General features: G+C 36.7%; 1 protein-coding gene across 1 annotated transcript in view; it reads right to left on the minus strand.

Moving 5' to 3' along the window:
* Positions 1-251: 251 nt before the first annotated feature.
* Positions 252-14,056, minus strand: part of LOC110467437 (epidermal growth factor-like protein 8) — a 44,065-nt gene continuing 30,260 nt past the window's right edge. Inside the window, exons 2-8 of the mRNA XM_021524604.1 lie at positions 10,602-10,721; positions 9,510-9,631; positions 9,312-9,407; positions 5,473-5,592; positions 4,557-4,645; positions 4,012-4,321; positions 252-2,797 (exon numbers count right to left, since the gene is read on the minus strand). Of these exons, the coding sequence (XP_021380279.1) occupies positions 2,700-2,797; positions 4,012-4,321; positions 4,557-4,645; positions 5,473-5,592; positions 9,312-9,407; positions 9,510-9,631; positions 10,602-10,721 (955 nt within the window). The 3' untranslated portion in view covers positions 252-2,699. The remainder of the gene's footprint in view (positions 2,798-4,011; positions 4,322-4,556; positions 4,646-5,472; positions 5,593-9,311; positions 9,408-9,509; positions 9,632-10,601; positions 10,722-14,056) is intronic.

A 14,056-nucleotide genomic window follows, 5' to 3' on the forward strand; every position in this document is an offset into this window, starting at 1 on the left:
ATCTGCCATTGTGGAGTGTAGACTTTCTCAATGGACAATGGTTTATGTACATGTATACGCTTATTGGTCAATACACTTCTAAGCTTATTTCAACCGACGTAAATATTTCATTTGTTTGAGAATAACTGAAATATCCGTTTTCAGCTTTGTATTCTATGATGAAATCCCAGCAGCTGTCTCCTATTCTGAGATGGGTGCAAAGTAATGGTTTTTGAAAGGAGGAAGCTCAATGAATAATGGCAGAAGGTAAAAAAAGGTCTTACAGTTGTCCTTTTAAATAAAAAAATAAAAAATAGGGACTAGATACACTGGTCCCTATCTAAATCCACCACTGGTGCCGATAAATCACGCGGAATACTCAGATATTGTAGGAACATTAATTGGTACATGTACATTATGTAGATCTAGACTTAAGCAAAATATTGTCACACTTATAGAAAGACTAACACGAAAATCAATATAGAGGATAAGATACATGCAATCTTTTGCGTGTACGAGTAGCCTCCCCTTCTCCATATGCTAAAGACACCAAACTATTTAATTTTTGTTCTTAATATTAAAAGTCAGATGATGTAGGACACCATTCTAACTTTTTGTTTATTGCCTTGTCGTGACAACATAGTGCCCCCATCAAATGGTAAGTGATTCTAATATACAAAAGTGGTTATCTACCCTCACACTCCCAGTCTACACTCTCATAATAAAATTAATTTCGTTCGAACGACAATTCTCATTCACCACTTATAAAAACAAGACGTGAAATGATGAGACTCATCATATACATGAATTATACGTATCATGTGAGAGTCATAATACTATATTTGGTAGCATGAGAAACAAGTGTATTCACAGGCAAATTATACGCATAATAACTATCGTAAAGTTATAGACATACTGTAGACGGTAGTATTTGTCGCTCCCTAATATTTTCCTCAAACATTTCTAAACCAACAAATTCAAAACGTTGAAGGTTGAACATTATAGCATAATCTTCGAAACAACTTTTAAAATGTTTGACTCCGTTTTGAAGACACTTTCTTGTTTTGGCTACAAATGGCGAAATAGAAAGGGAGCAACATTTTACCGTTTTGCAGTATACACACACTGTTTTTAGGAGAATCTCTATATAAAGCCATTTGTTTAATCCATAACTTCGTTAAACTTCGACATATTCAATTTCTGTGAGAGCATTTATAAATATTTCCTTTACACATCTCCCTCACTTTAAAAACAAACAGTGGCAATATATCGGGGTTTCACTGTATAACACTTAAAAAAATTCACAGTAATATAATAAATAAGATATCTGTATATAGAAGACATTCGAATATGAAGCAATCTTATTATAAAAATGGCATAAAGAGATCGAACAATAACATATCATTACTATTGTTGCTTATCGCAGTCTGGTGTCAAATTTACTTACGTCACTGACCCACTGTAAATATTACAGACTGAAGGCCACGTTTTTAAAAAAGTGGATTAGTGAGGAATAATTAATTGATTGCATAGAGTACTCTCGAAAAGCAGGATTATATATATTTTCTGTCATAATGGAGTCTCTGTAAAATTCTTACTTACTAACTAGTATAGTTATGACTGTGCTTTGAAAATGAACGAATGACATTGAGGTGCAATTGTTTTAGCATAAATGATGCTTCAGAACAAAAATCATATCGTTTGCTGATTTGTACAAAAGACATAAAATGTTAACACAATAATCCAGGGCCGCTCTCGTTTATCGCGGTCCAAACGGTTGAATCGGTTCGACCAGAGTTGTTTGTTTATGAAATAAGATCGGTCATAGTAATCTGAAGCTACATGTACTTTCAGGCGGACCAAGCCTACATAAACATTTGCAGCTTCGCCATGATATATACCCGAAAATGTCACATTTAAAGACAGACAAACCGGTTGTTCCGCATAAACGAACAGGCCCCTGTTGAGACGATGTCGAACAGTACTGCCACAAGACTAGCCGAAGATCACACACGGGTCGATTCGAGAGACTCAAATTAGTATCGACCTAACAGTTTGTGTGGGGCAGCTTATTTCTTTTTACAGAAGATAAAGTTCCGCTTTCTTTAAAATCTAAGGGTTCCGCTTCCGTTATCACATATCTTTTTGTACCTTTGGGATTTTTGACAAAGAATGTCGTAAAAATAGCGCTACAGAGCTAATGTTTCCATTACAACATATACGACTCTAAATATAAATTCTTAAAGAAAAAGAAAAGAATAAAAATCTCTGTACGCGTCACCTTGTGGATGATACGATGTGACTATCTTGAAACTGTTACAGAATCATCTTGCATACCCGTGGTTTTCAAGAGCAATACTTTAAGTAAGGATTATATCAGGGTAAGTATAAGTTACCGGTTTTGATCGCGGAGTATACGTAGCTCTTCTGGTTATCTTCAAAGTACAAGCACTGTTGTTTCCAGAATACCTAGAGCATGACCAATGGATTCCACGTAGTAATAAGGATGCAAGTAGTTAACGTAATATTGCGTCATTAAACTGGTGGAGATTTTACATCAGGAGTTTAATATGTGACATAGGAATGGAATCACGTGACGGTTCTCAACGCAAATAAGTCCCTTCTTCATTTGAAAATTCGAATCATCCCCTCTTCGAAGTTTTACTTCTTGACATTTCTTTGTTTTGAGTTCCCAGCAGGTCTTGATAGTGAAGGTATAACTACTTTTCAATGGTCCCTCTGTGTCTGCCCCCGCGAGGTCTGTTGTAACCGTATCTACTGTCATAACCTCGTCCTCGTCCACCTTGTGTACATTCACCTGTCAACAGAAAATAACCACGTTAAGCATAGGGGACTGTCTGTTCTGATAGAGAATGTAACGCAAAAGGAAGTAAGTTCATCCCTAATGTTACCTGAGGTAGGCTGACAGTGAAAGTAGTTCGCGGAGGGATATATCACACGCACTCTGTACTGTGGCTATCTCAGGTTATATTTCCCCTCTATTACTATGATTTATTACATGTTTGTCAGTGAAATAACGGATTCTATCAACTTGATAAAACTAACATCTTTCACACTGTGAAAATATCACTTCTTGGTATTGACCAATCATAACGGTAGCTTCTATTCGCTGCATTCAAAGGCAACTTTTTTTTGTTCAGATTCAAAGGAAGCGACGGTAGAATACGTGGTTGTTATGGTAAAAGTTTGGTGCACACACTTAAGTATTTACATAAATATATTAGCCACACTCGTGAAATATATTTGGTAATAATTTAATTTCCTATCTCCCCAATAATATTTTTTTTGGTATATATCGTATATACCTAAAAGAAAAACAACCGATGACGGAACTACTTTTTACACTTCAGAATGCAAAATTACAACGCAGCTTTTTTTTAGCGCAATTGTTTAGTTTACGCTTCGCGTATTTATGCAAAGTGCACAAATTCTTTTCGGTATATACCGTATATACCAAAACAAAATCTTGGTCATTCCTTAATTACCACGGAATTAGATTGAGTCCGTGGTATTACTGAAGACACCATTAAATATCCTCTATTCCCACGACCCCCAAAGTACTTTGACTACCTACATTCAAATATACTTTTAAGACAGTTTACGGACTTTCTGAATGCTTTCGTTTTTTGTTGGTGATATATTTGAAATACAAAGTTTACCAAAATAATATTTTTGCGGGAATAAGGTTGTGTCTTTTTATGGTTAACAATAAACGTCAACTGGAAACCGTTCGGGAATTTCCGCCAGTGTCTGTTGGACGAAAAAACCCGAACAGATTATAAATGGAAAAATCTGCGTGTTATAGTTCTTAAGTGTTATGCTTTGATTACAGCATTTAGAGTGGGTAGGTATATTCAGAAGCTGTAAACCGGAAAGCTAATTAACTGTTTGTTTATGGGGCAGTATTGTTTGAGAAAGAATAAGCTGTCGCCCTATTCATTTGCATATTTCTGCAACACATTTTAATTTCTCAAATTTCACCGCATGACAAAACTATGTAAAATTTCTTACAGTCCGCCATTCGCTCTTCTAGTAGAGATATCTGTTCGCTGAGAGAATTTATTAGATAGCCGACGTCATTATATGGCTGGTCAAATGGGTCAATTGTGGTAGTGGGCGTGGTTGTGGGAGCGGTGGTGGTCGTGGTTGTGGGAGCGGTAGTGGTTGTGGAGGTGGGCGTGGTTGTTGGTGCGGGAGTGGTTGTGGTGGATGTAGGTGGCGCTGTGCGCGTTCCTATGGTTGCCTGCTTCACTTCCGCCACGATGTTGATAGTCTGCTCGTATCGACCTTCCAGCAGAGTTAAATTACCCCGCAAGTCATCCTGTTGACAGAAGATTGTAAATTAATGAACCGGATTTTGATATGTTAGTAAATACCAAACTCAACTTAACATGCGATTGAGGTAGCAAAAAGCGAATGAGACAAAAAAACAACAAAAACTGGATCGTTTTAAATATTTGAAACGTAAACAAAACTTTACATCAAATGTTCACAATCTATTTGAAATGAACGAAAGACATTATTTATCAATAAACTCAGTAGATGAAGTTTATTACCTTCTCCTTTTCCACGAATATGACCCTAGTCTGGAGGTCATTGACTTTGTTCATCATTTCCTCAAAGGCTGGATTACAAAGCGGACAAACTAGAACGACAACACCATGAGTTGTAGTCATCGAAATGCTAATAAACATGCTACAAGGCCAATTTAAACCCCACAGAGTCTAAGATAAAGGCTATGCAACAACACAAGTCAACAAACATCGACGGGAAAGCTACTGCCACTTCTTGGACCCGATATACTTTTGCTTTCGTTGTACATTCACTTTGCATAAATTTTGCGTTCACACATATATGGCACTCGAGAACAGGAACACCAGGTCACGAATGCTCTCTATTCAAAATCTAAAAAATGGAAAATCTATAAAAGAACATTTGATCAAGGATCTATAAGTCTTATAGTTTATAGTATATTTGGGTTTTGGGGAGGGTTTCGGCCACGTTGTGGAATAGTGTACCATCTGGTATCAGAAAGTCAAAACCCCTGACTAAATTCAAGAAGGATATAAAGACCCAACACGATACGTCTGCATTTAGACTCTTCACACAGATGTCATTTACACATCGCCCTTTATATATTCATTTATATGCATATTGAGACAATTGTCTTGTAACTTAATCTATGTATACTACTGATTTATATGCCCCTTTTTTTATCTATTACATAACTACATTATGTAGAAATATTTGTATTCATTTGTTGTAAAGCGCCTTAGAGTAAGTTTACAAACTATATAGGGCGCTATATAAATGTTGTATATTATTATTATTATAAGTAAGTTTTTGAACCGACACGGTAAGGTTTACAATTATTCATTTGAAAACATATTTTAAAAAAAATCTTCATTATTTCAGACTTCTAATATATCTGATGATAATTGAGAAGTTATGCAACGACATCCAATCACTCACACACGCAGTTCCTTCCCTCTGTCAGCCGGAAGCCGTCGTAGCAGGCACACTCGTAGTTCCCGTAGGTATTATTACACAGGTGTTGGCAGGTGTGTGTTTTCATCAAACACTCGTCCACATCTACAACAGGAAACACCGACAAGTTTACTACATGTAACGACTGGAAGTGATATCAAAATTGTACTAAAACCAATAGTCTTCTGAGAGATTATATATAGGAAACGTTGTTAAATTTTCTTTGAAATGATATGATAATTGGAATATTTCTTTTATTTCTTTACTTCAAATAATGTGTATTCACATTTCATTTAGTCATCTCATACAGTTCTTAAAAACGATGTCGTGACATTTTTATCATCGAGTTAAGGGAGAAAAACTATTGAGGAAGGAAGCACTATAAACAATCCGTCCTGTGTAATTTTACTAATTTCCTCGTGACGTATCATACAATGTTAGGCAGGATGTGCACTTAAATATTACCCTTATTTCCGTGTAATGATACCGCCTGCGGTGGGAAGAAGACCAGACATTTAATCTGTACAACGTACATTATATCTGTCGAGAAACTAGTTTGAGATTTGTGTAATTGATAGCTAGGCCCAATACAAAATCAGTGACCAATGTACTCTGATGTAACGTACTGAGTTGTAGGTGTTGTAATACTGACCTCAATTTCATCGATTGTTTGAGTCTGATAACTTTATAATCCCATCGCCATCAACTATCCTTGCATCAATAATAATAACCGAGCTCACCTGAGCCGACATGATTTGCTATCACGAGACTTCAGTGTGTCCTGTTATTGTACTATGTTAATAACAATGTATCCGTGTGTAACTTGTTTAGGATTTGAAGACATAATCTCGGGTACCCCACGTGGCCGTGGGAGTAATTATACCTCTATATACATGTAACTTGGCTAAGTTTTTGTTTTAGGAGTCCATGATGTTCCTGAGGTCTTTTTGTAGATGAATATTTTTATGAAACCTCTGTGTGTAACATCAGTGTAGTCTGTTAGTTCTGGTGTCGTACTCATTACACATTCAGCAGTGAAATATAGGAAAAAGAGAAACAGATTTGCTATTTTTCACAACAACTTGGGATATTATACATTTTCGCTGATACATATAACACTTTTATGATTGAGCCAAGAAAGGCACAAATAAAAAAGAAGACAGAACAGAATGCAAAAAGGATACGGTCGTTGTTTGTTAAGATTCAGCTGAGATGAGTTAAGGAATCAGGCTATTACTTGCCATGTACAACTCAACACGAAATATGAGCTCAACTCGATACGAAAAACCCCTCAAGAAGTAAGAAGGGAGAAAGGGAAACAAAATGAAAGACATCATGGATCACCGTAAATATAAATGCTAGAGAAAGGTGTACGTTTCCTGACCGTATGTGGTACTCCATACGTCTAATCAACGGACTGTGTGGCCTTACATCCAGAAAATGCAAGTTAGAGGAATGACATTGTCTAGATCAACAAATAAGGCGCTGCCATTAACGTGTGACATAGCGAAATCTATTATGACATCAGACCTTGTGTATATTTAAATGAATAGATTATTTTTAAGTCACAAAAATACGAAAACAATTGATATTTAGTATTTTCCATTGCAAGCAATATCAGGTTCAATAGCATCAAGGAATTCCTCAATATGTTTTTACAAGTAATTCGCATATTGATATTCTGTAGAAATTATGAATTAACAATATCGATTATTGTCAATTGGCATCCGTTCCATATCCTCTGTGTATTGCATAACGAATAAAGACATTGGGGACATCAAACGACGTAATACATTTTGGCAAACGAGCTCTAGGACTGAGGAGAGATTCAATAACAATAATCAACTTAGAAGTACTTCCCTCTGAGAATAAACACGGACGACGCAGATTAGAACAACGAGTGCCAGCTGGTATATAATGAATACGTACTTAGCAAAGTAAAGTAGCCTAATGTTTACCGGAACTGCTTGTTACAAGTTGCTTGTTTACAAGTCCAATTGTGTAATACCCGACCGCGACACAGACGGCGTCAAGCATATCCTTGGATGAATTGCCACTTCGAGGCTGACAAAGACAGTGTTTGTGATACAATTACACAAACAAATGGCGCTAGAGTACATGAGCAAAGTTATAAGAATGACGTCCATATGTAGCCATGTTTTTATTTTATCTCATTCTAAGCCTCCGGAAGAATGTTTTTCAAATCATTCTGGTTTATGTTATCGGAGGACTTGCTTGAAAGGCTGATGACATTTCTTCACTATTTCAGCAGCTTGGCTGTTCTTAAATAATCAGTTACATTATCAGACATAGTACTGTATACTTTTTGGTCGTTAAACCTTATTATAAACGGCGTTGTTTGCTTTTCAAAATTAGAAATATGACATCATTTCCGCAATCTAGGCTTATCTCCTTTTCTGAATTTAGAAAACCTCATTATAGAAAGCCGAAAACCCCACTTTACATCTGCATTTCAGAACCAAAAAAAGATTAATACATTAAGAGAACTGGAACAGATTTTTTTGTGTTGGAATTGTAAAGAATGATTCTACCCACTGGGACCTCGCTATAAGGATCAACTTCTCGGATATAAAACCTCTTAGCACGACTCTTACCGGCTTAAGTGGTCATTGTACCAGGAGTGCTTCAACTCTTCACCAACTTAATGTATTCGAATTAATTTCTTTCATCAGCCCACGCTTCACTTGTGAAGCTGTAATCGGCAGTTTTATTATCAATTATTCATCGGAAAATATTTATAGACGCCATTATATAAGCACCATGTTGATATGTTGTCCTCAAAGGAAAAGGCGTTTTTTCAATAACAAGAACCCACACTTTCCTTTATAAGTTAAGCGTTAATTGAGCCGGAAATATATTCTGGTTAAATGAAAGGGATCGAATTCTATTTATATATATATATATGTGTGTATACATATGTTTATAAAATATGTATTTGGTGCATTTTGTTACATGTTCCTGAATTACGTAACATTTACATTTCAGTTATATACAAGAATTACAACCGTTTAATCGTATTCATATTTCATTATTATTTTGTTATATAATTTTTTAACCGCTTTAGTAAGAGATGAACGTATTATAAAATATTAAACAAGAAAGTGGTCAATGATATACACATCACCACAATCGACCCATGTAACCCGTGTACCGCTAAATTAGTTGTCTCGATAACTAGCCAGTGTTTTAGGGAATATATTGATAGTTTCTTCCCCCCCCCCCCCCCCCCCCACGAATATTGAAGTGAAAATGTTTCTGATTTTTTTGAGAATCATTTTATAGGAGCATCAACCACTGTAGTTGGTGAAGATTCCTGCTCTGCCTCCATTGTGTTGGCAAACAGTTAACAAAATTGCCGTTAACACTTTTAATTTAATGAGGATTTCAGTAAGAATTACATATTACCGACTTCTATATTACAATTAACAATTTGGAAAATAAGTGAAGGATTAAAAATGAACAAATAAATTTATTTATTAATAAAAAGAGGCCCATCATCAATCCATTGTTTAAGGATCATATTTCTCTTGTGATTTATACAAATGCAAGACCACACACTTGTGTTTTTCTAACGAATCAGAAAGCACGAGTTTATTGCGCGGACGAATTTATTCACGAGTGCAACAGAACGTTGTATTTCATGGTCTGAAAATTGCTTGTATTACTATAACAAGAGTCAACAGGTAGGTGATAAAAAAATGTATCTCACAATTCAGCTACGTGATCACTATATTATTACTTCACATGCTAACTCTACGTTGTTGCTAGTAAATAACAAGCCCAAGTTTTGGGCGATGTGTTACCTCGTTCACAAGAGGATCCTGTAAATTGCTTCAGACATGCGCACTGCTCCGGGCCAACACACGTTCCGCCATTTTGACAACCCCCTGAGCAAATTGCTACAATTAAAAAAAGCAAAACAGTTGTCAGAAATGTAATAAGCATTAGTTTTATTGTCTTAAATAACAAACATTCAATAAAATGTCACAAATTGTACTTACGTTCCATACAGCCAAGATGGCGACGGCTGTTTTGCCGCTTCCACCCAGGACAGCATATCCGGACGGTGTCGTGAATCATCCGACGATAAAACACAGTCCTCGTGGCCGTCTTATAGAGTAACCTGGACAGGAACATGTTTTGGTCACGTAATCAAGGATATACTCAAATAAGTAGAGGGTAACTACATAAGTTCATAGTTTGTTTTATTGAACGCTAGTTTACACTGCCGTAGAGTTTGAAAAGTTTATCATTTAGGGCTGACAAGAGAAATCTTCTTACACATACTAGAAGATAATTAACAATAATATAGCACGCCAATTTAAACATTCCGAATTGGCAAAACCACACCGCATATAATACCTACGACCTTGACCTAATTCCTTGTAAACGCTAGTACAGTATGTATGAGATATAGGTCTCGTGTTTGACCAGTTCGATTAGAAGAATAAGGTACTTAGATTTGACAAGAAATGCGCAAGCTCGCAAAATAAATGGACCATTTACATGTTAGGTCTAGTGCTATAGCGCAGAACAACCATGACGTAATCATGTAAGCGTCAATGGAAATATCCAATTTAGCATCACAAGTAGGTATCATTGTATATATGATAGCTCTCTTGACCTAGTAACAAACTTATCATGCTCGGTGAGGAGTGAAAAGGTCTTCCTGTATCCTTCCGGTGTCACTTATAAAACTTAAAAGGCACTGTTCACTTTGACACAGTGACACGCCGGGGTAAACCAGAAACTACACCAGACACGTGATCAGGGCTGATAACAGTCGGCGTGCATCGGATGAAACGTGCGACATTGTCTGTGTTCGAATCTATCCTATGCAGGGAATGCTTTGTTGAGGAATGATTTTAAATGAAACTGATATATTCGCAAAATTGCACTACACATGGACTAGTTTATTTAAGACAATTTACACAAAATTATACAAAATGAAAGGTAAAGTACAAGTAGAATAAGCTTTAAAAGATATTTTTCGTCCATTTATATTTATTACAGTTTGGGGATCTTTTAAGTGATTGATTGGTTGGTCAATATAAATAGTTTCTGGCTAATACTAGTAGCTGGAATTTACTTACTTTTTGCCCTTACACGGTATGCCGAGACTTCGACAGTTGGAATGATATACTGGTTTCTTGTATGTCTGCTTCATAGGAACGATTTGATTGAACAGCTTCGTCACAGGACATACACGGCGTCTGAAAGATCCAGATTAATAACAAACGTCATCGTCATTTACAATCGGATTAACATGTTTTGATCGTTTTATGATACCAGGACCCAGTTGTTCAAAAGGGGATTAGCTTAATCAGTGATGAGCACAATTTGTTTTTCGTGTAACTTTAAAACACTACAACCGAATTGGTTACAACTTTCCAGATATCAAATATTTAGTAGAGTGAATTTACATGCAGAATTGTGACATTTTATCTTGTTTATTGACGGAAATATTTAAGTTTGAAAAATGTCGTTAAACAGTGATTAAGCTAACCACCCTTTGAACAACTGGGCCCGGATGAACATGCGAACAGTGAACCGTAGGGGGTCAAACGTGTATGACCTCTGGAGAAAATTAGTGCATGCAATAGCGGTTTATACCAAAAGCATGAAGTGAAAATTGATCTTGCAATATCTTGTATAGAGTTTTACATGAAGTATATTATCTATTTGCCACTACGCTAAAAGAAACCTTTGGATAGCCCTATTAGCTTACTGTCGACCATTACTGGTACATCATACATTTTTATATTGATCAAACGAAGGATGAGAACAACAATTATTATACTTTTACTGACTGAGGACGGTGATTGTGTGTTTTAAAATATAATTTTGCAACCTTTTTGAAAGATTTCAATTTATACCTTTATACAGTGTAGAAGATATCGAACCTATTTTCACGATTTCTCAAGTTATTTAGCTCATAGATTCAGCCTAGGTAAACATGCACGAATCTGACACATATCCCAACGAAAAAGAACATTCTTCACGACAAGTGAATTCAATGAAAACCATCCATTATGTATTTTCCTGAAACAAGGTTGTGTTCATAATTGTAAATAGATGATCAACTTCTAAGAATCGGCGAGTTCAGATCATTGTTAATTAAGGAATAACATGTGAATACTCGGTGAGTTGATTTCATTGTAAAGTAGGGGATCACATTTGGAGACTCGGCGAGTTTAGTGAAGTGAAAATAGAGAATCACATCTGAAGCAACGTCGAGTTGAGTAAATTGAAGTAAGAATTGTAGATATTTATTTCTTAGTGAGTTCGGTCCTGTAGGTTGTGGTAACCAGGCGAACGTCACTATGAGATTTCCTATTACTGAAATGATATGTAAATACACTGTTAGTGAGTTGGGTCCTGTAGGTTGTGGTAACCTGGCGAACGTCATTATATGATTCTTTAATACTGAAATGATATATAGGACACACTGTTGGTGAGTTGGGTCCTGTAGGTTGTGGTTACCTGGCGAACGTCACTATGTGATTCTCTAATACTGAAATGAAATATAGGATACACTGTTGGTGAGTTGGGTCCTGTAGGTTGTGGTAACCTGGCGAGCGTCACTATGTGATTCCCTATTACTGAAATGATATATAGGACACACTGTTGGTGAGTTGGGTCCTGTAGGTTGTGGTAACCTGGCGAGCGTCACTATGTGATTCCCTATTACTGAAATGATATATAGGATCCACTGTTGGTGAGTTGGGTGCTGTAGGATGTGGTAACCTGGCGAACGTCACTATGCGATTTTCTATTACTGAAATGATATATAGGATAAACTGTTGGTGAGTTGGGTCCTGTAGCTTGTGGTAACCTGGCGAACGTCACTGTGTGATTCCCTATTACTGAAATGATATATAGGACACGCTGTTGGTGAGTTGGGTCCTGTAGGTTGTAGTCAACAGGCGAACGTCACTATGTGATTCTCTAATACTGACATAATATGTAAATACACTGTTGGTGAGTTGGGTCCTGTAGGTTGTGGTTACCTGGCGAACGTCACTATGCGATTCTCTAATACTGAAATGATATATAGGATACACTGTTGGTGAGTTGGGTCCTGTAGGTTGTGGTAACCAGGCGAACTTCACTATGAGATTCCCTATTACTGAAATGATATATAGGATACACTGTTGGTGAGTTGGGTCCTGGAGGTTGTGGTAACCAGGCGAACGTCACTTTGAGATTCCCTATTACTGAAATGATATATAGGACACGCTGTTGGTGAGTTGGGTCCTGTAGGTTGTGGTAGCCAGGCGAACGTCACTATGTGATTCTCTAATACTGAAATGATATATAGGATACACTGTTGGTGAGTTGTGTGCTGTAGGTTGTGGTAACCTGGCGAACGTCACTATGGGATTCCCTATTACTGAAATGATATATAGGACACGCTGTTGGTGAGTTGGGTCCTGTAGGTTGTGGTAGCCAGGCGAACGTCACTATGTGATTCTCTAATACTGACATAATATGTAAATACACTGTTGGTGAGTTCGGTCCTGTAGGTTGTGGTTACCTGGTGAACGTCACTATGTGATTCTCTACTACTGACATAATATGTAAATACACTGTTGGTGAGTTGGGTCCTGTAGATTGTGGTCAACAGGCGAACGTCACTATGGGATTCTCTACTACTGACATGTAATACGTTATCATCAGAATGCATTTAAAACAAGACGATATGTCGACTTGATAACAACGTCTTATCAATTTGAAACATAACATGCACAGGTTTTTACATTTTCCATAATGTCTGAGAGAAGATGCTATGCAAGGAGATGATATAAGTGTACGGTATCGGATGATAGCAGGCTAAACAGACCTGTTCTGTGTCTATTTTATAATTTAAACAACAACAAACACTTGTATACAAATCAAAACCCACATCGGATGTAAAATAAAGGATTTTTTTCTTATATATGTCTCAACAAAATATGCATAAAATGTCAGTTTTAGACGATACCGGGACGTTATTTGTATGTGGAAAATGTGTTTTCCACGCGTCCTTATTTTGGGGAAAGGGATTACATGTTTTACTTATATCTCGCGATAAAAAATGTGTAAAATCAAATCTTGTGATCAAAGAAGGATCCAATGTAAGAGATATGTAAAATGTTTATGGTTGGGAGTTTTTATCTGGTGAAACTTTAAACTCGAGATAACCAATACCCGCGGGAATGATAGCTGGATAGTTGCAGCCAACACGAGACGTATTCCTTGGTGTGTAACGGAGAGTTTTAGACATTACAACCTGTCAAGATAAGATGAGATAAGACAGTATCGAGACAATGAACACAAACAATAAGTAAATAAAAAAAACATGTCAACAACTTTCTACAATTATATCTTTCTTGATACACCAAGGACCCTATAGTCCGAATACTGCTATTACCTACGTCCAGACAATCATTCAGCTCTACGAGTTCATTTAACTAAGCAAAAGATTATTTGTACAACAGTATAACGTTAGTCAGCGGCACAGTTCTAGCCCCATTACTCTGACCGATGATTGAGATGTCACGGTTTC

This window comes from Mizuhopecten yessoensis, unplaced genomic scaffold, assembly GCF_002113885.1.
Source record: "Mizuhopecten yessoensis strain PY_sf001 unplaced genomic scaffold, ASM211388v2 scaffold11173, whole genome shotgun sequence".
Lineage (NCBI taxonomy): Eukaryota > Metazoa > Mollusca > Bivalvia > Pectinida > Pectinidae > Mizuhopecten > Mizuhopecten yessoensis.